Below are 26,232 nucleotides of genomic sequence, written 5' to 3'. Positions count from 1 at the left end.
TGAAGAAATAGCATGGCGACTACAAGAACTAGAAGAAGCTGAAGGTGATGTGCAAGCTCTCCAACTGTTGACATTTGTCATGGCATTCTTGTTTGCTTTGATGAACAACCTCATGCAGCACCACGTCTCTAACCCTCACTTGTAAAGATGGCTGCGATATCAGGAGGGTTGGTCCTTTTAAGATTGTCTATGAGCTATTCTATGCTGAAAATTATTCCCGTGTAGTATTTCACAATACACCAGTCACACCCTACCCTGCCTATGTGTGCTTTGTGGATGTATCTTCATCTGATTTTCAGTTCAAGCTACCTCTTTCCATTGTTTGCCCATAGATAAGGCTCATTTCGTCTCTCTCTTTTCCATTTTCCAATCATGGCTGACATTCCTGTGTTTTGTGGACGGGTTGAAGAAAATCCAAATGAGTATCTTGTGGCCTTCAAGTGCCGTTGTGTTTCTCTCAACTTTCTTACTGAAGACAGATGGCTGTTGGTTCTTCCCACATTTCTAGAGGGTTTGGCTCAAGTGTGGTATGAGAAGCAAGCCAAAGATGTTCGCCAAAGCTGGCCAAGGTTGACAACAGCGATGATTGAGTATTTCGGCAAAGAAGAGGAGCCGGAGAATGTGTACCTATAGGTGGCAAACTTGAAGCAGTCAGAAGGTGAGACGGCGCGTCGATATGTGGATCGAGCAGCCATGCTCTTGGACTGTTTAATTGCCACACAAGAGGACAATGCCGGATTTTGAGCTGGAATGACTCAACATGTGCTGGGCTACCTTGTAGTAGGAGCAAGTGATGAATTCCGCCTCAAGCTTAAATGGGAGAATCCAGAAACTATGGTGCTAGCAAATGAGATTGCTTAAAAGTTTGATAAAGTTCAGTCTGATCCCGCTTCAAAGAAGATGATTGTCCCTCCGCAACCCCCTCAATTCTTGCAACAACAACCTGGGGGGTCTAACTCAGGGGCATACGCCCACTGTCATCAGGGATGTATCCACCACCTCCACCTCAAATGTATGGTCCTCCCTTAGATGCTTACCCTCAACAAGGTGTATATTCTCACCCTCCGCCTCAAAGATTTCCCTAGCCTCGCCCACGAGCCCCCCTCCTTTCTACTCCCTCAGCCCCTCCAGCTAAAGAGGCCCCTCCTGCAAGAGAACCCGAAGTCAATGACCTAGCCAAGGCCCTGAATGATCTTCGGCTTGAGATGGTGGGCATCAGAAATCAAGCCAACCGCCCTCCAAGAGACTGAGCTAATGTTGTATGCTACGAGTGCCACCAAAAAGGTCATTTGGTCATATCGCTTCTTGTGGCAATCTCTTTCATAGTGTCCAAACTTATGACAGTAGTTGCACTGGATGTTTGACACATTGGTGGATGCATTCCCTCGTCCTTGGAATCTTCCTTGATTGGAATGATTTTCTCTTTGCTGATTCTGATGTTGCTGAGGATGATGATGATGCTGATGCTGACATTGCTGATGATGACTTTGTTGTTGATTATTACCACTTCGCTAGAATGATCTACCTCTACCTCTACTTTTGTCTGAATCTGTGAATGCCTAATCATTAGAATGACCTTTGCATGCATGAATGGCTTGAGTCCTGAGTTCTTCACCAAGTAACATTGACTGAAGTTCTTCCAATGTTGGAATGACATGGTGCAAGAAATATACTCAAAGTGTCGTGAAAAATGACTGTCTAAATCAACTGCAAAACACTGACTGTGGTAAGTGAAATTTGAATTGTCGGTGAAGATAGAACTGCAATATATAATCCAATATGAATTACAAGGCTTGTGGCAAATGATGCCGGGAATAGCCAAGAGGCTTTACATGGTTGAAATAAAGTGCACAATGCTGTGAAATAGCCAAATAGGCTTTACAATGATGGCATGTGTGTGTGAAATCAAATCATGTGCTATCTGCCCACTGATCAATTGGCAATGCCTCTAAACACTGTGAAGTCTGCTCACTAAACTGATGAACATCAGGTTTCAAGTAATGTGATGATGTGAAACCGTATCTGAGTGTAGGGACTGACTTCGAGTAGGAACTAGTTGGGAATTTCGGGCATGGCTTAGATTGGCAACTTGGAGAAATTCAAAGTGTCTCCTCAATGGTGATCTAGTCTACTCTAATTTAGATCTATACCAACCATTGATCGATGAAAGAACATCAAATAATTTCTTTTATTTGGTTCTTTTTAACTGCTAGGTCAGATGCGTCCATGTAGAGGCTGATGTGCGTGTAGGAAATGGATTTATCGACGGCGAGGCTCAAAAGTGAGTAATACTTGTGTTGAAATGTGCGCACTACTCTTAACCACCCTACGGGTTGCTTGCCTATCTTTATATTGCCCCCTTTCTTCAATCCTTCTTCCTGTACGACCAGACTATCACCCTTCAGCCTCAACTCGCACTCATCTTAAAACATCATTCATTCAAGTACCTCCACTTGCACACAACACATCATCACCAATTGTGGATGCTGATTCTTATACCGGCCAAATGTTTGTGTCACGAATTCACATAGTGTGTATGTACTCACATGAGGAAATTTATTTTTTTTAAAAAAAAAAGAAAGAAATTTATTAGTTAAATTCTATTAATTAGTCCCCCTCGAAGTGAACAAATTACTCCAAGTTAAATGGTTAAAATTAATCCTCCTCCCAAAAATCAATCCCTCACGGCCTCTCTATTCCCTACCCTGGCTCTTTTCTCTCCCTGTCCCTTTCGGCTTCTGCGTCCTCCCTTGCGCCCCCTTCCCCTACAACCAAGGCATATAGTAGCTGATGCTTTAGAGTCAGTGCACACGTTGTATGAATGCGCAGCTGGAGCAAAGTAACTCATTTGTTCACATGCCAGAATGGAGACATTTCTTCATTGCAGTTAATGAAGCTCTCTCGTATAGGCAGAGAGCTCAGTGGATGACTGCAGGCCTTTTTCTATTGGCTTGCCCATCCATTTAAGAGCATTGAAGGTGCCTTCATCCCCTATCAGCTCTAGGTTCCACCTCCCTATTGGCTGGAGAGAAGATGCGTAACTGGTGCTCAAATTTTGCACCCTCTAAAATTGAGGTGCCATATTGAGCACCCATGGCGTTCCACTTATGCCTCGAATTCTGAGCCAAGCTCAGAAATTTGTCCCTGGTGCACGATTTTTGGCCTCGCGTGCACTAAGCCTTAGAGCTCGAGAAGTACTTCTGGCTTGCGGCATTTGCATTGAAGAGCACACGCTATCTCCCCTCACTTAGCAAGAGGCCCCTCTGAACATGATCCTAGGGTGGATTCAAGAATGATGATGAGCGTTGGGGGCATAGTCTAGTTGTGAGCACAACGATCTATATCCGGCATCTGTGGTTTTAGCAGCTCGCTCCTTGTGCTCTATCGCGGCTTGGGCAGCTACATTAGTTCTCTTCTCGTCACTGTAGTGATTGCGATCACCACAGGTTGGATCGCCTCAGATCTCGATGAAGGTCACCTTCACTACTATTTCCTCCTCCTTGCCGGAATTATGGTAGTAGATTTCATCGTATTTTTTGTGTACAATGATCCAAGCCCTGATGGAAAACATGACGAATCAGACGATGGTCACTCCTCCATCACCAAGAAATAGGAGTGGCACGAGTAGCACGGTGGCCAGCGATGGCGTCTTCACTATGCATTGCATCCTCTGCAAGCATTAAATCCTTTATTGGTGCCTCGAAGTCTTCTACCTCGATTCCCTCGAAGCCTTTTGTTGTGGGCCTGTGCCTCGGGCCAGTCTCGTAGACTGATTCACTACTGCTTTGCCTCTATCTCTCTCTCTTCATCACTATTGCTTGAACTTGCTTTCCTCTTTAAACCTTTTATTCCCCCTGCTTCACCTCACTGTGCCTCGAGTTGTGGAGCTGCGCAATGCTCATCGTGGCTTGTCCTCTATTTTCGGGCTTCCGCGTCCAACTCTTCGCGTCAGATCTGCTGAGCATCGCACAGTGCGACAGTTCTCTTAGTCAGACTGTCAGACTTCTCTGCCCACACATTGCCATGAGCAGCTAGAGCTCCTCCCTCCAACACGTGGCACCACAAGAGCTCTCTATCCACTCCATCTCTTGCTGCCACGAGGAGCTCTCTTTGCTCTGCTGAGAACGTTGAAACCTCTTTCTCTCCGTAATATGTAGTAAGATAAGATAAGATAGTAAGAAAGGAGTAAGATAAGATATATAGTGAGAAGCACCACGAGATCCGTACCATAAGGAGGGATACATCCGTACCATAAGGAGGGATACTTGAAGTGAAATGAAAAGACTTTGTGGCAAAGTTTGTGTCCCCGCATGGGAACGTTAAACAAGTCTAGCTACCCACACGACCCTCTTGCCTCCTCCTCCATCATCACCCACTTCACTATACCTATCAACCAGTTTCCCATCTTCACTCCACCACAGGTACTTCCCCTCCTGTTCTCTCTCCCGCTTAGTGCCTTTGCTGAATCGAAATCGAAAGAATCGGTCACCAAATATAGCAGAGATTGCCGATAGCAGAGCCCAAACCAGAATGCGATAGTTTTCGTTTCGTTCTTTTTCAGTCTCAGGCGACGACCGTATTTATGGTCAATGCAAGGCGATCTTGTATTTTCAAGAGGGTGCGTGTGGCTGCATCAGTTTTTATTGCGATCTGATAGTGTACGTCGCCCTCCCTTTAGTATGACATGTCGCACAATTATCAGTCAAAGGTAGAGGCTGAATGAGGTCTAAGGATCACGAGAGATCAGGGGCTGGCTAATCAGGAACTGCGCGAGCATGCCAGGACCGAGGTTCCAAATCTGTATACGTGAAGATAATGTTTTCTCTACGAATTTCATTCATAATTCTGTACAGACATTGCTCAAAAGATGTCTCTTCGTTCTTATTCTTGATGGTGAAAGCCTGCTTTTTGGCAGTAAACTAGCCGTCCAAGCTTTACGAGAATCTGGTGAAAGCCTGTTTTTGGCAGTAAACTAGCCGTCCATGCTTTACCAACAATCATTCTGGCACAGAGCAGCTCTGGCTCCTTCCTTGTAAGGATTTGCAATCTTCATAATACTTTTGAGTAGCACTCCCACTCCCTATGGGTGGTTTCTTGGCAGTTCCATTGGTATGGGGGAAAGGTCTTGCATTTGGCCATATGGTGGACTTGCTGTGAGGGAGATGGCTTTGGCTTCAAGAGAGACAAGGCCGTAGGCTTGTGCAAGGACTGGGTAGATTGGCATTATAGCTGTCAACTTGGTTACAATGGAATCGAGTATATCTGTATGTCTCATATGTGTGGAGGAGATGGTTTGGGTAGATGATCAGTGGATATGGCAAAGGGAGGAATGCATGATTGGTTCCCGGGGTCAGGGCTGAGGTGCGGAAGTCTGAAAGGATGAAGCAAAGGAAGGAGACCCCATAGAGAATCTACCTTGTTGGACCCTCCTCTAGGTCTCTGTATTCCATTGTAGTTATTCAGCCCGTGTGTAGAATCCAACTCCAAGAGTGAAGTGTGATACCTATGCTGCCTTGTGGTAATGTACCCTAAAAGAGTCCTCGATGAAGTTGATCAGCTCTCCTACTCCTGGCTGAGCTGAGCTTCATGATGTTAGAAACAGCACTGGAGCAGCCACAGTCCCCCCTGACATTCGTACGCACTGCTGTAGCTCCTGCTAGAGTCCCAAAAAATATCAGGGTTTGGAGTTCATTGTCTGCACTGAGCTGCTAGAACTCGTAGCTCAGAAGTTCCCTCGCTGCCAAATTCGGCAATTCATCTCAAACTCAAAGCTCAGGCCAGTGGCAGCTTGAGCCATTGCTGCAGTTTGTAGCTCAACGCCAAACCACATAACAGTCTGCCCCCAGCGGCCAGCCTGCTGCAGCCATTGTAGCAATTCGTAGCTTGACGCCAATCCACAGAACAGATCGCAGTTCATGGCCTACGTCTCCTGTCTTCAAATTCCAGCTAGAGCTCAGCTCACCACAAAAAGGGCTTGACATCTGTGCAGGCCAGGCTCCGCTGAAGCATTGCCAGGCTCAAACCAGACAGAATTCACAGATTTTGGGTCTGCAGCAGCAACAGCAACAGCTTGGGATCCTTCAGCAAGAGAATCAGCACCTCAAACAGCAGATGGCAGAAGTGCAAATGCACTTAGCCGTATTGGAAAGTTGAGTCCAAGCTCATTACTGAAGCCATACAAAGTATGTAAGTGATCCTCCTCAGAATGTTATTTCCCAGCTGGACCATTTGATCTCTAAGGAGGTCAAAAGAAAACTAGAGAAATATGTAGACCTAGCAATCAAGGAGGACAGAGACCAAGAGAAGTTAGAACTGACAATGTGCATTGAAGACTCGCCAAGGTGGAGGCGCAAGGTTTCACTTTTGAGATGGATTTTGAAGGAATAAAGAAAGCCACACTATCCCTGACATGGGACATAGATGCAATGGAAACAATACAAAGGACACTGCAGAACCAGGCTATCATTTCTTTTTAGCTAGAGAAGGTCAGTTACAACTCTATCGTCTATCCCGAACTCTGAAGGGCACAAAGATATAGGTAGCCGAGGATCCCACTGAGCTAGCCGTGGTGAAGGCAGCTAAAGGAGGGTAAGTGGGCTGTCTATCGTGAATGCAAGGCTTTCATGAGGGAGTTCAAATCGAAGCGGATGCTTGCTTTAGTGACTCCACTTTTCAAATTTTTCTCCTGTATCTGGGGTTTTCAGTCCCATAGACATTTTGTTCTCCTGTGGACTATAATAGTCTTCTGTTCTAGTACAAGAATTGAAATCTCCTACTAGCAGTACCTCATCGTGGTGGGAAAACTGTACCTTGAGGGACTTGGCCAAGGTAAGATTGGACCCTTCATTTTGGACTAGGGCGTTTGCATGGTGAACTACTCCTACTAGGAGTGTACTTCACCATGCTGCTGGGAAAACAATACTTCAAGGGAAGTGGATAAGGTAAGATTGGAGCCCTCATTTCAGACTTAGAATATTGCATATTCCAATGTTTCTGGTAGGAAATAGCAAGCTGCGCTCTTCAACAAATTTGAAGTTGTCAACCGTGGGCTTAAACAATGAACCTGGCATTGTTATCACACTTCAACACCTTGACAATCCCCCATAGGTGAGAGCAAAAAGAACAGCCATTCCCCCGCTGCATTTGAGAGGTCCATCATGTTGTGTCTCATTTGACAAAGGTGATTCCCATGTGTATCCATGAAAGTACGGGAAGTCCCGTCTCAAACGTCTATCTTTACAGAAGTTCTCCAGATCTGATGTGAGAGTCTCATTACAGTTCCACCCCTCTGCACTTAAATGTCCCACTTCCCTTCCCTTTGGCCTCCATTGTGCTGCCCTTTTATGCTGGAGTTGCATGACTGTGAGAGAATAGATCAGCCAGCCTCTGCTAACTTTGCATCGGACAGTGAGGGTGAGGATTCTGGAAATAGACAGCAATACTTTGCAGGCAAAATATCATACTATAGCTGAACAACCGTGGATCTATCAAGTAAAAAATATAGGGCAAGTAAGCAGCTACGTGCCACTCCTACCTGCAGCACCAAAGGATGCACCTAAAGATATTGTGTTTCTACAATTTGCTGGTACACCTCGTCCTCCTGCTTGCTTGCTATAGGCTTCAGTGGGAACTTGGAAGCAAGAAGATTTTCAAATGATTGTTTATATGCCACTTCTATTTGCAACACCAAAGGCTGCACTTTGTGTCTACAAGCTGTTGGTATATGCCAGTGTCCTGCTTGTTTGTTGTAGGCTTCAGTAGTTATCGAGAAGATCTTTGTTATGCTCAAGCTGAGATAACATGACCTTGGAGGGATCAGTGGACATTTTCCTTTAGAGAATCAATTGTCGTATTGGCGCTTCATGTAAATGGTCAAAGGAATCGGTGTCAAGGTCCTTAATGAGGGTGACATGGCACAGACTAGATGGGTCTAAGACTATGGGTCTTAAATGCATTAAGTGTGTAAATGTGCCTAGGGGCAAATGGATTTAATGTGATCCCAAGAGAGGGGATAAATGATGCATTTAATAGGTACCCTAGAATGATGACATATGGTAGACTAGATCCATCTAGGGAATTGTGGGCTTTGTGGATTAGCATGCTAGTTTTTAAAATGTGTGTATTCTTCTCGTGAGTATGCTGACACAGAGATAGGCTAGGAGGTTTATGAGCGTGCCATCACGCGTGATTTGCAAGAGAGGTTTGGTTTGTGGTTTGAGTGTTTCATTTGGTATTAGAGCTTTGGTCGAATCATTGCATTAGGCTGTGGGAGTTTGGAGCGACGTTTCGCTCAGAGTTTAGAGCTCTTCCTCGAAGCATCCGTTGTTGTGGAAGTATCTATTTCGAGATCGCCTTGTCTTGCCTCATTTGGGCCTGAGAAAGAGGCTTTTCCCTTCGTATCATCAGAGTTTTCCTCGACTTGCAAGTCTGCTCCCGTTTCCCGATCCTCCCGGAATGCTTGTATTTTGTTCTTTTGGTCAAGCTCAGGCCTACTGTGTTCTGAAGCAAAAACTAGATCCCTTGTTTCTAGTCTCTGTCAGTGACTTATTCTGTTGAACCACAAAAAAATATATCTGAGGGATGCAAGGAGGACCTTACGGATTGGGGCAAGGGTAAGGGCAAAGCAAGCAACAAAGGAGGTCTCCTCTGTGGATGAGGCATTCGGAGCCGTCGTCCTGTATGACTTCAATTGGGGAGCTGAAGATCGGTGAGAACTAACCTGAACGGGCGTCGCGCGGCTTGTGTGACGGCGCAATTGTGAGTCCTTGCTTGGCAAGCCTCGTGACGACGAACTGCTACGCGGAGTGGGTGCAGAAAGGATTGCTACGTGCACGTATTGCTCACAGACTCGCCTTGAGATATCCCATCACCCGCATGGGCATGTGTTCAAGCAGCATCTATGAGATCTAAGAGGCTGAGTCAACGCAAGGCTAGTTGACGTTAGGTGAAGTTGAATTTGGAGGTTTTGAGAATTTCGTCAATCAATGACGGAATCTTGTTTTTTCAGTCCAAAAAATGATGGAACTAGACGGAAATTCTGCTTAGAGGCGTTTTATGGGGTTTTCACCATCCTTGCATACGTGGATACAAAAGCAGAGCAGCTTCCATATTCTTCAGATAATACACGTTTGGGAGTATTGAGGCAGCATCACGGGTGCAAGGTAAGGCGACACTTTCATCTAACGAGCTAGGGCTTTCTATTCCCTCTTTTATTTTGATGGTTTACGTTTGAGTTTTTGTGTGTTTGCCATATAAGTTACTGTGCAGTTATCTAGGATTGTTGATATTTCCCTAGTATAGGGAAAAGGTATTTGTTTTGGTTGTGAGTATTTGGAGGTATGCCTGTGTAGCAGTATTTGGGTTTCAACTCATACATATTGGAATTTTAGCTGGAGACCGTGTTTTAAAAAAAAACACCAATTGACCTAAATGAAAGTTGAAGAAGAAGCTTCTAGGGTGGATCTCGTAGAATCGAGAGTCCGGCCGACTCCGCAGGTGTAGCGTCGAGCAAGCCATACAATGTCTGGTAGAATTGCATTATTGGAGGATGCCTTGCAACATATTCTAGCTCAACAACTGCAAGCAAACGTAGGGCAATCCGAGCATAGAAAAATGGTTCACAGTATGTCTACTAGATCATTTCATGAAGAGAAAGGTAAAGTTCCAATGGAGCTGACACCAGTGTTCATACGGTCGAGCGTAGGGCTAAGGTGTCTAATATTGTCAATTATAGGTTAGAAAAGTACTCTGGTCGGATGCCAGACCGTAGTTCTAATATCATAGAGACCTGGTTACACAAATGGGATGAAGCTTTCACCATTTGTGAAATCAGGATTGATATGAAGAAAATCCATGAGGCTACCCACATGTTTAATGAGGCAACATATATATGGTAAATAAAACAGCAGAAGGATGGAGTGGCATCCATTACTTGGGAGGGATTCAAGCAAGAATTTAGAAAAGACTTTTTGCCTCCTGACGAAGCATCTCGAGCTTGGGATCAGTATAGAAATCTTCGTCAAAGAAATTTATTAGTGGCTGAATACACTGATAAATTTAGAGAAAGTGTAATGAAAGTTTATGAACCTCTACCTTAGTCGGTAAAGGTAAATTTTTTAATCTTCGGATTGAACGATCGGATCAAGATGGAAGTTCGGGCTAAGTACGTAAACACGCTAGATGAAGCAATTGCCATAGCCTTGAACTATGAGGATGCCAAAGGAAACAAACCAAGTGGGTTTGTGTAGGTTGGGACTCGGTTTGAGTACCCGAAGAAAACTGGGCTTAAGAAGAAGTAGGTTAGCAAAGGGAGTGCCTCATAGCCTAGTGGGCAAGCCAAGCAGGCAAAGCCAATTGAGACTCCTAAACCAAGTACCAACACCGATGGCAGTTCAGGCTAAGTACACGAACACGCTAGATTAAGCAATTGAAATAGACTTGAACTATGAGGTTGCCAAAGGAAACAGACCAAGTGGGTTTGTGTAAATTGAAACTCGGTTTGAGTACCCGAAGAAAATTGGGTTTAAGAAGAAGTATGTTAGCAAAGGGAGTGCCTCATAGCCTAGTGGGCAAGCCAAGCAGGCGAAGCTAATTGGGACTCTTCTAAACCAAGTACCACCATTGGGGTAAAAGGAAAAGTAACACCGTTGGCAGCTCGGGCTTGGTCAAAATCTTCTTTGACTCTAGAGCAAAAAGGGAAAGCGAGGAGAGAAGGTTTGTGTTTTGGAGGCCTTCAGCCTCATCAGTGGAAAGATTGTTCACGAAACAAGGATTGTCGGATGGCTGAGATGGTGATCTGAAGTGCGACGTGGAGATGGAAGGAAGTCCCAGAGTAGAATATATGCAGATTCAGCTAGTGGGATCTTCTCAGAGGTCAGAACCTGTTTTATTATGTGTGTCTGTTGCTAAGCTAGTAAGCGGTGCACTTGATAATATCCTATCAAAGCTCGCTGCAACGGGGTATATAGAGTTAATTAATATGAAGGGACAAGTAGCCAATCATGACGTCATTGTGTTGTTTGACTCAGTGTCAACACACAATGTAATTAACTCCAAGCTTGTAAAGAGCCTGAAATTAAAGACTAGCCCATCTGACTATGCTAACACAGTCAAGATGGCAGAGGTTTAATGATACGGAGTTAATTAAGATGAAGGGGCAAGTGGCCAATCATGATGTCATTTTGTTGTTTGACTCAGTGTCAACACATAATGTAATTAACTCCAAGCTTGTAAAGACCCTGAAATTAAAGACTAGCCCATCTAACTATGCTAACACAGTCAGGATGGCAAACGGAAGTTCAATTGAAGTATGGGACCAAAGGGTTACCCTAAGAACTTCGAATTTAGGACTATGCGGAGAAGCTTGATTTTGAAATAACAAGGCTTGCTCACGCAGATATAGCCTTGGGTAAGGCTTGGCATTCTAAGAAGAATCCAGCCATAGATTGAAAAAGGCACATTTATTAGTTCAAGATGAACGATGTGTTGTATGTTTTACGAGGTGAAAGGGATTTGCCTCAGGGACCGTTGGTTTCCGTAATGGAAGTTCGAAAAACTCAAGAAGAGTTTTTGTACAAGAGTTTTTGTTTCTTTGTACAACGTCAGTAGAGCCGATTGATGGTCCATCGGCTAGCACTGATGTTACCCAAGATGGGGAGATGGCCAAGTTGGCTAATCAGATAGCAGAGTTATTTGACTGTTTTAGGGATGAGTTGCCTTATGGGTTACCTCTAGAGCGAAATGTTCAGCATAAGATTGATCTAATCCTGGGGGCAGAACTTGTAAATAGGCCTCCCTATAGGCTAAGTTTTACTAAAGAAGCGGAGGTACGAAGACAACTGGAAGGATACCTCAAGCTGGGACAGATTCAGCCGAGTTTCTCACCTTTTGCTTCGCCACTGATATTGAAGAAAAAGAAAGATGATACTTTTCGTTTGTGTATAGATTACATAGCGTTTAATAATATCACTGTTTAGCATAGATATCTGATGGCTCGGATCGATGACTTGCTAGATGCATTACATGGGGTCATAATTTTCAGCAAGATAGATCTTAGGTGTGGCTACCATAAGCCAAGAATTGCATAAGACCGCTTTTAGAAGCAAGTTTGGACATTATGAGTTTTTGGTAATGCCATTTGGACTTACCAATGCTCCAATTGCATTTGTCATGCTTATGAATGATTTACTACGTCCGTATATCGGAAAGTTTGTAGTATATTTTATTGACGAATTCTTGTTTTTAGCAAAAGTATTGCTGAGCATCACGAACACTTGAGAATAGTGTTTAGTACTTTGAGGGAAGCCAGTCTGTATGTAAATAAAAAGAAAACTGTGCTGTGCATGGTAAGACTTGTACATTTAGGATTCATTATTACTCGTAAGGGGGTGGAAATGGATGCAAAGAAAGTAGCCGCGATATTGACTTGGCCTATTTCTTAGAGTTCGATCATTCTTGGGATTTGTTCAATTTTATTGAAGGCATATCAAAGGATATTCCGAGATAGTATTGACTGATTTGACCTTAGATAAAGTATCTTTTATATGGGGACAGAATCAATAAGAAAGTTTTAATGCAATAAAATATGCTCTCAGGACCGGTGTTAAAAATAGTTGATTCCCAGAAACCGCTTTTCATAGAAATTGATGTGAGTGGCATTGCGGTAGGAGCAGTTGTCCTCCATGAGGGAAGGTTAGTAGCCTTTGAAAGCAAGAAGGTTAAAAATAGTTGATCCCAAGAAATCGTTTTTCATAGAAACTGATGCGAGTGGCATTGCGGTAGGAGCAGTTCTCCTCTAAGAGGGAAGGCCAGTAGCCTCTGGAAGCTTTCTCCTTCTCAACAAAATTGGTCAACTCATGAATTAGAGTTGTATGCCGTTGTTCATGCTTTGAAAACATGGAGACATTATTTATATGGTTTAGAGTTTTATGTTGATGTTGATCATGATACTCTGAAACATTTTTGTAAACAACCTGACTTGAGAGGCCGCCAAGCTAGATGGGCTGAACTCATGCAGGAGTTTAATTGTTGGAAAGGTCACCTCCCCATCTGTAAGCCCCCAAATGAGGAGAGCGTGGGGGAGGGAGACCTAGGGCAGAAGATGCCCAAAGAAGAGAAAGGGAGGGGGACTGCCACATGGGCAGCACCTCACACAAAGCAAGAAGGGTACCTGGCAAGTCGTGGAGCTCCTGATGTACAGGCAGACACGTGGACATCAGGGATCTGCAGCAGCCTGATTGCGAAGGGATTTCCAGCAAGGATAGACGGTGCAGCAGTACGGAAGGGTACGGTATGCATACGTGGCTGTACGGGGCTGGTGAAGGCCTGACAGGAGGCAAGGATGCTGCGCAGGAAGGCGCCTACATGAAGAAAGATACGGGGCAGATGGTAGAGGCTATGGGCAGGAGTACAGCCTGTAATAGGGTCACCAGCAGCAGCAAAGGGCAGCCTAGCAGCAGCCCAAAAGGGCTTGGCTAGGGCCCTTATATAGGGCTGGGCCCTTGCCTTAATTGGAGGGGCAAAGGCCCTAGAAGTTTGGGCCAAAGGGCCCCGGTTTTAGAGCCCTTAAAGGGCTGGACCAGCAGCAGACTGGTCGGCCAGCATGAGGCAGGCTGGTCGGTTTTTATGACAGGCCCCTAGGGCCTATAAAAGGAGAGGCTTGATGCCTCACAAATCATCCAGCGGCCAGCAGTTCCAGGGCAGAAAGGAGCAGCAGGAAGCCTACTCTCTGGGCCTATCTACAAGAGGTGAGAGAGTGCAACAGGTGCTGCAGACTTAGCTCTAGGGAGAGGCTGGACCTTGGCTGTCTTCTAGGGCAGCAAGGTGCTGAGATCATCATACCTTCTGGAGGAACCATTCACAAGCAGGTTGGAGCAGTGGAACAACGACCTGTGTGCTGCAGACAAAGCTTGGCAGGGGCTGCCCAGAGGCAGTAAGATGGAGAAGAACACACTGGACGGAAAGTCTACAGACGCTCGAGGTGGAGCACGCGGACTCGAGTCTAGAGATAGCCAATAGATAGGAGAAGGACCTTGTGGTTCGATCAGAGGACCACACCATTGGTGGGACTTTGGATCTATCTATTTTGTATTGTGTCCATAGTTTTGGACGGAAATATATTTTGGTGGTTTCTCTATCTGGCTGGTTTATTGTCTATTGATGAATCTGCACACCTATTTTATGCACATTAAGTAAAGAAGTTTGTGATTCCACATCCCACACGCACACTGTGTGAACTCCTGGGCATTACTATAAGTCTTCCGCTGTGTGTACCCTCTGTTGGTTATTTTCTAACATGGTATCAGAGCCCAAGTAGGAGGCTCGCAGGTGTGGGAGCCTAAAGGCAGGGACCTTGTTGAAGGACGACCCTGATTCAGAAGCCCTTGGGAATCGACTTCCACGACTGGAGGATTGTGCCCTTGCGAGGAGGAGGGTGACTCAGGTTCAGTCAGGTGCGTTTAAAGTGCGCGGTCCAGGTTATCTAGAGATGTACTTTTGTTGCAGACCTTGCCAAAGGAAGGACGGGTTGAAACAGATCCTCAGAGCATGGTGCCTGGAAGACTTCAGCTTGTTCATTCATTATGAGGGGGACAACTGGAAGATCGTGACGGCTGGTTTGCTCAAGTTCAGAGGCGGGAACGTGACTGAAGGAGGTGGTGCCAGGAGGTGCTACCAAAGATGGACTTGTGTACCAGGATGGTGTGCGGAAGCGGAACCGAACCTGGTGAAGCAGGAGCCACTGGATGAAAAGCCAGGAAAATATTTCGACATTGAAAGTTCCAGAGGACTACGACAAGGGAGTTACTGGAGCATCTTCATCGACGTGTTGGCATTGGGCCGAGATGTGTCGGTGAGAGGGGGTGTTGGAAAGGTCACCTCCCCATCTGTAAGCACCCAAATGAGGAGAGCGTGGGAGCGTGGGAGACCTAGGGCAGAAGATGCCCAGAGAAGAGAAAGGGAGGGGGACTGCCACATGGGCAACACCTCACACAAAGCAAGAAGGGTACTTGGCAAGTCGTGGAGCTCCCGATGTACAGGGCAGACACGTGGACATCAGGGACCTGCAGCAGCCTGATTGCACAGGTATTTCCAGCAAGGACAGACGGTGCAGCAGTACGGAAGGGTACGGATGCATACGTGGCTGTACGGGGCTGGTGAAGGCCTGGCAGGAGGCAAGGATGCCGCAGCAGGAAGGCGCCTGCATGAAGAAAGATACGGGGCAGATGGAGCCTGCAATAGGGTCTCCAGCAGCAGCAAAGGGCAGCCTAGCAGCAGCCAAAAAGTTTTTCTTAGAATTCCTTCACACTCCAAGTCTTTGACTCCAGGAGAGTGTGCTAAGTTGTCACCCCAATATTGTGGGCCTTGGTTAATTTTAAAAAGAATAGGCAAAGCGGCCTATAAATTAGAATTACCACAGGGTTGTAAGGTGCATCCAGTGTTTCATGTTTCTCGTTTAAAGAAGTGTTTGCACGCAGGTGACTCACTAATCGAGGGTGTTGTTTTGTTTCAAGAGGAGATAGAGGATAATGCAAGGCGCAAACCAATAAGAATCTTGGGCGGAAGAACAATGCAAGTACGCAATTGGAAGATACCCATGGTGTTGGTTGCATGGCATGGTTTACCTCTATCTGAGGCTACTTGGGAATGCAGAGTGTTTCCAGATTTTATCATCGAGAACGTCGATGCCTAAAGAAAGCTGAGATAACATGACCTCGGAGAGATCAGTGGACATTTTCTTTTAGAGGATCAATTGTCGTATTGGTGCTTCATGGAAATGGTCAAAGGAATCAGTGTCAAGGTCCTTGATAAGGGTGACATGGCACGGACTAGATGAGTCTAAGGCTATGGGTCTTACTCCATGATGCATTTAAGAGGTATCTTAGAATGACATGTGGTAGACTAGATCCATCTAGGGAATTGTGGGCTTTGTGGATTAGCATGCAATTTTTAAAAATGTGTGTATTCTTCTCGTGAGTGTGCTGACACAGAGATAGGCTTGGAGGTTTATGAGCGTGCTATCACCCGTGATTTGCAAGAGAGGTTTGGTTTGTGATTTGAGCGTTTCAATCTTCAAATGATCTTTTACATGTAAGCTGGTGGAGGCAGTCTCTTGTAATAGCTAGTACGATGATGAGTGCAAGGCTTTATGTCGTCAACTTAGATTTGAAACAAAAAACCACCTCCCGAATGAACTAGAGATGTTACGTGAGTATCGTTGATTGGTACGTAGGAAGAAGTTGGATTTCGTCCACCGAACTACTGAATATTGTTTTTAGTAACAACTCTTTTGGCGGCGATTTCTACAGGGGTGCTCCCCTTCACCACTCACTGACACTTAAGTTTGGCATAATTATGCACACACACTTTATGATATCCCAAATCAGCCAGCTCTTGGTCTCACACATACCTTGCTCCACATCTTGCACACTCTTCACTAGGGGGGTGTGAAGGATGTTGTGAGCGAGAGGTCATGAGGGCCTATGCACTGAATTCATTGCATATGGGATTAATCTCCTAGTCCCGATCTTAGCAAAGCTCTTTAATAAAGTTGTTTGTTTTGGGTTTCCACTCACCTAGACTGTCAACACTATCTCACCCATGCACAAGGCAGGGGATCCTATGAGCCCGGAGAACTACAAGACCATTATGATTGGACATGTCATGTCCAAGATTTATGCTTCAATGCTTGATTCTGAGTTTAGTCGATTTGTAGAGTTCTGTTGAGATTGTTTCGTCATATACATACCTTGGGGTTATCTTCTCTGGACCTATCTTCACTATGAGACCCACGATGCAAGCCCACCTGAGCAGGGGATATGCTTCATTGGCCAGATTAGAGAGACAGTGCTTCTGCTCACACTTTTAGGATCTGCGGACCAAGGGATTGCTGTTTGACTCCTTGGTCTGTCCAGTGGGGATGAACAGCAGCCCTTGTTGTGGGGTTGGATTTGCCAGATATAGAGTGGGCCCGTGTGGAGCGGCTACATGCTCTCATGCTATCACAGGATGATCCACTGTAAGCCGTCCATCCCTCACTATATTATTCAGGTTGAGTTTGGCTCATCTCTACTATAGTTGTATGTAGTAATTCAAGTTATCACCTACCTATATCGGGTCAGGGGATATGGGGATTGCACTTCTGGGCGCAGCAAATTACCATGGCTAGCATTGTCCTCTTCTATGGCAATATCAGCATCAGGTGACCAGAGATGCTGGTATGTATGCACAGAGAGATGGTTTGAGCGATTGGGGCTCCACATGGATAGACTCCCTCCCTTCCAGTACAGCATGGGCGTGCCGTTCTCTCCTCTCTTGTCACACGAGGTCAACCAGATCATCCGCGAGAATCTTTTACAGCTATACACATTCCGAACTTGGTTGGGACCAAGTGAGCTTTCAGCGAAGCTCAGCTTCTACAGGGATCATTGTTTGAGCATGTGGACCCCCATACTACGAGGCCCCGACATGATCGAGATCCAGTGCGAGTGACACGACAACTCAGACAAAGGGTTGATGCACAGATTACACTTGGAGATATTTCCTCTCTGTTCAGAGTCAGAGCTCGACTGACAGGGGTCACTGTAGCCCTTGTTAGGCGCAGAGCTATGACTAGGCAACGACACAGGACCACGCCCATGAGCAGCCGACAGCAATCTATCGTTGACTCCATGCTTCAGCTGTCTCATCCACTTGGATGAACCGATGACGATGATGATACTGATGTGTAGTCAATCATTGTGACATGACTATGTAGTACTTAGCACTGGCTTTTTACATTCTGTATTGATGTGGATGCTCGTTTAGTAGCTCTCCACCCTCATAGTTTGTTTGTATCAGGATTTTCACAGTCTCATAGACCCATTGATCTCCCGAAGACTTTAATAAACTTTCTCTCTTCTTTCTTTCTGTGAAGACGGGACGATATGTCTGGCTGACCAAACTTGTCTGCCTCAGCCTTACTGGCCGACCCAAACTGGCTGACCAACCCTGACTGGCCAACCAGTACCTACGCTGAATAGCTCACCAAAGGTACATATACCCTGGTTGGCCTAGATCTATCCAACGTGGTAGAAGCAAAACAGCCCAAAGACGGCATATAATGGCAGCCAGGCTTGGCAGTTCCCATGTGGATTGTAGTAACAACCTAACCTACTCATGGCTGATGACCACCTTAGGTCAAGTCCTGACCCTCTTCTCACATGGGGCTCACAGCTAGGGCATTGAGCTCTAATCTAAATCTATCACAGTTTCCATTGTAAAGTTTGAGTGCCCTGTAACCTCACCCGTTTCTGGAGGGCTGCTTGTCTGTTTTTGGTGCCCTGGAAATGAGTCATTTAAGTTTTTCCTTCGTCTGCTTCCCCTAACCAACAAGCGTTCTCAAGATGGTGGTCCATGATCCCTAAAGTGGAAGAAATGAAAGCAGTGGTTGTCTCCTCAGGAGAGTTGCCGTTGGTGGCCCCTTGCACTCGAATATTTTTGCGTTTGAAATTGCATCAGCCGTCTTCTTACAGTGTGGCAAGATTATCTCGTGCATTGGATTTGTTTAAGTGCTTTCTTTGCAGCCACTCCCCATCGAGATGCTTCTTTCAATGGGTCTCAACTTGTAGTTGAATTACTGACACCACCTTTTTTTGGGAAACAGCTTCAAGTTTCTTTTGGTTTGCTCCAAGGTGAGTAAGACTGGGTCATTGACATAGGTTGCTTTCTCTACTTTGTTTTGGAAAGGACAGCATCTTGTTGCTTTTGGTGTGCTCCAACTAGAGTAAGGACGGGTCATTGACACGTTCCGTGCTTGCCTTGTTCAGAGCAAGCATAAAACTGGCTTTTTGGCTTCCACACATTATCTTGAGGCTAGGTTCTTTAGGTTCTCTTGTATGTTGACTTGAACAAGATTGTGGTCAACTTTACCTTGTTGTCCTCACATAGCTACTTTACCTTGTTGTTTGTTCTATTTTGTTTTTGCTCTTGTAGGCCTTCAGGCATGGAGATCTTGCAGCATAGTACTTGAGCAGAAGCTACAGCTCAGTAAGACGAACTCCAAAACTTAAGTTGCCATTCATATCTTTTTTGGTTGTTCACGTTTCATAAACTTGCGGAAAGCCAGACACAGCTCACAGACATTGTCTGGTTGGCACAAATTGCAATGCTGAGTGGTTCACTTTACATTTGTAGCATTTTCTTCTGTTGTGCTGAGGCATCTTGGAAACATGCATCTGTACCACCATGCGTTCTCCATGAACAGCCAGAAAGTGAGGTTGGCGTTGGAGGAAAAGGGACTAGACTACGTCTCACATAGTTTGAATCCTCTGAAAGGGCAGGATTTGGATGCTGAGGTTTTTCGAGTGAATCCAAATGGCAAGATCCCGGTATTTTGTCATGGCAACCATACAATTTGTGAAACTCTTCCTATCATACAGTAAGCGTTCTGTGAGTTGCTGCATTCTCTTATGTGGACTTTCTAAAACGACTGTCTCTGCCTTAAAACCAAACTGTAATTTTGGCAGTTCAGGAGTACCTTGGGGATGCTTGTTTGGATCGACGACATCAAATTGAATATGCAAGCTAAGGTCAAGAGATCTGTTGATGCAGGTTCATTGATAGTGTAAATGAACCTCTAGGCACACATGATGCAGATCGAGAAAAAGTGCTGGAGTGGATGAAGAGAGTTAGCGAATGGTCACCAAAGCTGTTTACCTTAAGCCACATTCCAGTCAAGCTTCGCCGCTACTTCAGCAGGTTTAAACGAAGAGTAGCTATAGCACGCATGGCCACTACTCCTGAACTTTCAAGTAAGTATCGTGCGAAATTGCAAAATGCCTATGCCACTGAAGAACTATTGCAAAATACAGAAGCAGTGGATGCAAACAAAGGTCAACTTACTAATCTACTTGATGCTGCTGAGAGTCAGCTCTTACATACCGAATACTTAGCAGGAGGATCATTCACCATGGCAGATGTTATGTTCATTCCTGTGCTTGCAAGGCTGGAATTGTTGAGGGTAGAGAAAGAGTACATTTGTTCTAGGGATTGCTTGTCAGAGTATTGGGGTAAAATGAAGCAGCGTCCTACTTACTATACTGTCATTGGCAGGTACTTCTCAGGTTTGAATGCATACAAAACATTGTTTGGAACAGCTTTGAATATAGGTGTCAGGGATCTCTTTAGAAGGTATTAGACAATATTTCCGTTGTCTGACCTCATTAAAGGTATATATTTCTAGATGCTGCTTTCTGTGTATCATGTATTGCATTCCCGGCAATTACACCCCTGATGCTGCACTATAGCTTCAGCTTTTGCAGTTGAGCCATGGTTAAGTTTGAATGGACAGTTTATCAGACCTAGATAGACATCATTAACCTTTCAGCTACAGAGTCTTGTTTGTGCGTGTGTAATTTCTGTATGTATGAATCCAGTTTAACCTTGCAAGAGTGTTTTATGTTACTCTATTTGTGTATATACAGAATTTAGTAATCACTCCATTTGAAAAGCTTGTAGCAAATGATAGTACTTATCTATTTCTATTATTTAATGGCATCCAAAGGTTAACAAAAATTCTTTACGATGCTTTGGTGGATTTTGCATAATTGGCAAGGTGACTTAATGCTAATGCTTCCAAAGGTTAACAAAAATTCTTCCCCTCTCCTTTTAAGGAGAACAACAAATTTGGGGTTTTTGTCTCGTTGATGCTAGATGCATGCACATTGCATTGATCGCTTTTGCGTACACTGTTGGTTACGATGCTTTGGTGGATTTTGCATAATGGGCAAGGTGACTTAATGCTAATGCTTGTTGGACAGAGTTGACTGTGCACTCACTTTGCACGAAACTAGTAACAATACTTTGAAGCTAGGAGTCCCTAGAGTACTTTGAAAATGCATAGCAATGGGACATGCCTTTTGCAACTTCAATGGTATTTGTCCTCTCTCTTTAGATGAATTTTGTCATTGGTATTTATTAGTGCTTATAATTGCTAGTTGTATTGAACAATTCAAGAGCCATACCATGTGATCTTGAATTTTAATATAAATTTTATGCCTTCAGGAACATGAACAAATTGTAAGCATTTCAAAAGCATAACATAATAACAAATAAGCAATTTCCAGCTTTAGCATAGAGAGTAGAGGTATTACTCAATTAACTCATTTGACATTTCTTTAAGTGATTATGAGTCACTCCTTAATACTAAGGTTTTCATCCTTGATCCCTTGTATGCCTCTTCCATGAGGAAGGCTTCATATCCTCTGTCAACGATTTCACATGCACAATGCCTTTGCTATTGGATTTATTATCAATAAAAGGTTCAATGCGAGCAATAGCTTTCTTTTGTTGTTTCATCATATAGGGCATAAGGGCAAACTCTAACCCTAACCCTAAGGGGTTCACATGTATATCTTTATGTTAATGCTCAATACAACTTAGTGTATAGGTAGCTATATCATGTGCACTCCTCTCTCTCTCTCTCTCTCTCTATATATATATATATATATATATATATATATCAATTCATAATGTTGCATTATTAGCATTGCCTATTCTTCATGGTTGTTGCTTTGAGTAGGGTAATCTTGGGGATCATGAAATGAGATAAACTCTCTTAAATGTAGACTTGAGATTGTCAAGCTTAATATGGAAGTGTTTATATTCTCAAGCCATGTTTTCAACAAGAAAATCTCTTAGAATTTGGTAAGGATGTATAAGAGTCTGTTAGAATTTGGCAAGGATGCCTTAAGAGTATGTTACAATCGACTGTGATGCTCAAATTTATGCTTTTCATGAAGTATAAGGCATTTGTGAGGGATCAAGAAAAGAGATGTTCTTTGAGTACTCTTTTGGAGTCTAAATAGTTTGTCACAAGGCATTTAAACTTGCTTATTGCTTGTGAAATCATAGGCTAGCATTGAGGAAGGACCTTTGAACATGTATGGGCCTACAAATGAGGATAGGCAGTTGAATTGAAAGTATTTGCAATCGATGATGGATTTCGCAAAGAAAATGTTGAATCATTTTCAATCAAGTGGTTATTTGGGTTCAGGACAAAAAAATAGGTAAGGATGGCATTCTTTTTTGAAATGAAAAATTTGTATTGATCGCCCAAAATAGACAAACTTTTAACAACCTATATATTTTGACTGACAAATCCAAATGGATTCATGTAGCCTAGCAAATCAAAATAAAAAGACATGATTTAGATTTTCATCATGTTTTATGCATCATTTAGTAAAGCTACATTCATCAAAATAAGCATGCTTATATGTGTATTCGCTTGAATAATGATGTGAAGACAGACAAGCAAAATGGATTTGCTATATGTGCAATTTGTATAGATTTGATCATGGATGATTTTTTCAAGTTAGTTTTGTTAAGAAGCTAAAATTTTAGTTTGGTGTCAAAAATTTGTATGCCCTAATAGAAATTAATGTTTGAAAGATTTGCCAGGATGTGAAACTTTTGTTAAAAAAAATAAAGTTTCACCAAGATTTACATTTTTTACTTCAAAATTCAAAAGAAATTTTATAAAAGTATACTACACCTTATCAATATTATAAAACTAAAAAGAAATCTCGATAGACTTTTGTCAAATAAAAATAGATTTGATAAAAACATGATTTGATTGTCCACCTTACCAAGTTTGAGGACTGAGAAAGTTAAGCATGTTTATTAGAAGATAATCCACAAACTACCAATGTATGAAAATTATGCTCATTCAGGTCCACATAGTTGCATGCCAATGGTAGTTCTTAAAGTTCTTATCAAGCATGGTATTTTAATTGTTAAAGAAAGCATCATTGGAATCTTTTGTAGAAGCACCTAGAGCAATCAAAGAATCTAGGAAACCAAATCCAAAGAATTGTATGGCTAAGATTTGTAAGACTATCGACGTGTTGCCAAGTACTTTTAAGATGAAGCGTGGACCTGTTGGCACACATTATTTGTAGAACAAAATATTATAATGGAAATATGGTAGAGAAATAGACACTTGCATTTTTGAATGGCCATTGGACATGGACAATGTAATAGGACTTTATAATGCTAATCAAGAAGGAACCTTCAAAGGTGGGATTCTTAAAAGGTGGAAAGTATATTCATGCAGTTCCAAGAAATAATCGAGGTCATCATCATTGTAGTACGTGCCACAAACATCACATAACTCAGGTGTTCACATTGACATCCATGTCTTAGCAATTCTTGGACAAATAGTAGGCCATCCCCTATAATCCCATTTTGTACGCACATGATAGTAGATCCCTCAACTCTAGGAACCTTCCTTTGATAAGGTCTCACTCAACTCTAGGAACCTTCCTTTGATAAGGTCTCATACTTTCACTTTAATGCAAATTAGACTTCATTTCCTAGAGAACATTCAAATATGCACATGTTCTCTTTTGATCCCATCCCATTGGGACATGCATAAATACATAGGAATTTTAGAACACTGCTCCCATATCCAAAATATAGGTTAAACATTTGCTTGTTTTTTCCACTTAGACTCAATGCAATAATACTCACAACTCTCCATGTATGATCAACTACTCTTTCCAGGCATCATTAGCTCCACCCAACCACATCGTCCTACAATGTGTCTGTTGCTACCACATGGACTTCTGTTGGCTCTTTCCCATGGCTTCCACAGGAAGAGTAGGGTGTTCTTAGTATGCAGGGTTTCGAGGCTTTTTGTCACGTACTACAGATATATTGGTGTTGTTGTTTGTAGTATAAGAGTAGCTTAGGACCTCGAGTCATATTCCGGTGAGAGATGTAGGCTTAAGTATGGTAAGTAAACATCGTGCATGTTTGTATGGAAGGAACGTGCATCATCATGGTTGGGGTAATGAAGGCTTTCGCCTCCATTTTGGGTTGAAAGATTTAAAAAGAGTTTAAGGGTTAGAAAGGGGTTCAGGGTTAAGATGGGGTTCAGGGTTCAGAAGAGGTTTTAGGGTTCAAAAGGAGTTTAAGGATTAGAAGGAGGATCCAAGGTTCAGAGTAGAGTACATGGTGGAAAACTCGTCTCCCTCATGGATCATGGAGGTCAAGGGTTGAGGGACTAATCTAAGGGAGAAGGGCTTAGGAAGAGCATAGGAGTGGAGAGGAAGAAGGTGTAAGAGCATGGGGGAGGAGAAGCGAGGAGAAGGGAGGAGGACGGAGGAGGAGAAGGAGTTCCAAGGTTGGAGGAGAGGGAGGAGGCAAGGTTAGGACATGCTTTTGGATATAGAGTACAAGGAAGCATGGACACTTGGAGAAAATTGCTTGGAATAGCAAAGTAGAACTCAACACAATGCTCCAAAGAGTGTGGGCTTCATTCCATTATGGAGTATTTGTACAAGTTGGAGAGTTTCTCTCTCTACATGTAGGAATTTTAGGACATTCTCTCTCTAGATATAGAACTTGCATCTAGGATGCACATATAGAAGTTGCATATTGCATGTAGAACATGCATGTAGCAGTTGCATGTACAAAATGCATATAGGAATCGTATGTAGAACATGCATGTAGGAGTTACATGTAAGACTTGCATGTTGAGGATTCCTAAGAGAGATTATTCCTAGCCTTATGCATGCAAGTAAAAGCGGAGCTTTGCTGCTACTCTACACACACATTCTGTGCTACCTAAGTCCATGTTCGCATAGAGACAACATATCCCCCGATCTGTCCTTGGGTTATGGCTTATTGTTATGGTCATGGAGTTGCGATGCCATGTATGTAACCCAGTGGCTATGGAACTTGTGGCATGCCGTAACCCAGTGGCTATGGAGCTTGTGGCATGCCAGTTGATCCTACTGTAAAGCCTTGGCACCATACAATTCATCTCTATTTTCAAGAAGCCTGTATCCACCATGTGTTTAAACAAAGATGTGTGGTGTGCTTCTAAGAAGATGACTCTTTGATAGAGTTTGCTCATTGGGATTGAAACGGAGTGTAGGAAAATGGTAGTCAATGTGGATGGGAATCTCCAGAATGTATTCCAAGTTTTGCAAAAGATAACACTTTGGTGAAGGATGCGGCAATGTTACTATGCATTATTTTCTCATGCTGTTGAAGTGCTCAGATCAGTGTGCCTTGGATGTTCCATTCTATACTAGAGTATGGCTCGATCATTGGCCAATTAATGGTGTGATCCTCACCCAAAGTGTGTATGTTGGCAAATTAATAGTGCGATCCTCACCCAAAGTGTGTATGTTGGCCTCCCATCTGTGCCATCGTGGAACTACATAGAAGGGATGGGTTTCGGGGCATGGAGCTACACGCATGTATTCTTTCAAGAAGATTACATCAAAGAGCTTGGGGCGGTGCCAATCAGGTTGGGAATCTAACTTGCTGATCCAAGCTTTACTAATTTGGTGCTGGCGAAGGCTGGTAGGCAAGTTGTCCAGGGTCCATCCACCTCGAGTTTTCATATCAAAATATTTATTTCAGAAATCCTTGATGGGGCTACTGGGAAGTGGTATTACATAAAAATCATACTCATCATTGGAATTTAGCATGGGAGTGCAAATTGGATTATCTAGATCTTGATATTTAAAATCAAATATTGGGTCCTTTTCTATTGATAGAAGCACAAGGAGTGTCGAAGGTGATGGAGGGGTAGGGAGAGAATTTGGGGACATGGGGGAGTAATATGGAAGAGTGTTAGTTGTGGGAGGGGAATCAGAGGGGAAGGAGGGAAGAGCAGGGTAAATGGTTTGAACAGCTTGGTAATCCTCGAGGGTAGGATTAGCAAGGGAAGTGAAGAAGATAGGTGTGAGGGGCTGGTAAGTTTGCGATTGTTGGGTTAGTTGAAAGTGGTGAGAGGCATGAGCAAAGAGACAATGAAGGAAGATGCTAGGATGTTGGAGTTTAGGGAAGGTTAAGAGGGTGGTAGCAACAAGGGTAAGTGAGGTTATGAGATTGGCATAGAGAGTGGTTAGATATGGTAAGTTAGATGTGAGATAGGCCATGTCATCCTCCCACACTTCTTTTTGTTGGTGCGATGGGATCATCAGCTGACTGCAAGGGTAGGATGTTGGTTATGTCATGAGCTTGCATACTGTTTTAACGCTTTATAATAGCGAAAATCATTTAAGTACGACGTCAATGCATGATAGAAATGTAAGAAGAGAAGGTGGTTGCTAAAGACTTCAAATGGCAAAAGAATAGCCCAAATAGAGAGAGCTGATGGACAAGAAGACGATTGAACTACAACACACAAACACAAAGACAAGTAGCAACCAAGTAAACTATAACACTCAAACAACTACT

The 26,232-nt window shown here is 43.6% G+C and overlaps 1 protein-coding gene across 1 annotated transcript; it reads left to right on the top strand.

The window, feature by feature from the left end:
* The first annotated feature begins 4,208 nt into the window (after window positions 1–4,208).
* LOC147880336 (glutathione S-transferase TCHQD-like) lies at window positions 4,209–20,400 on the top strand. The gene is made up of 4 exons (XM_087370958.1): window positions 4,209–4,421; window positions 18,970–19,023; window positions 19,171–19,414; window positions 19,588–20,400. The coding sequence occupies exons 3-4, from the start codon at window positions 19,206–19,208 to the stop codon at window positions 20,171–20,173; spliced, it is 795 nt and encodes a 264-aa protein (XP_087227084.1). The 5' UTR covers window positions 4,209–4,421; window positions 18,970–19,023; window positions 19,171–19,205; the 3' UTR covers window positions 20,174–20,400.
* The last annotated feature ends 5,832 nt before the right edge of the window (window positions 20,401–26,232 follow it).

Source organism: Dipteris shenzhenensis, chromosome 32, assembly GCF_047967505.1.
Source record: "Dipteris shenzhenensis isolate YYH24624 ecotype China chromosome 32, Dip_SZ_1.0, whole genome shotgun sequence".
Taxonomy (NCBI): domain Eukaryota; kingdom Viridiplantae; phylum Streptophyta; class Polypodiopsida; order Gleicheniales; family Dipteridaceae; genus Dipteris; species Dipteris shenzhenensis.
The sequence above is the reverse complement of the archived record's forward strand: the minus strand, read 5'-3'. Positions and strand labels throughout refer to the sequence as shown.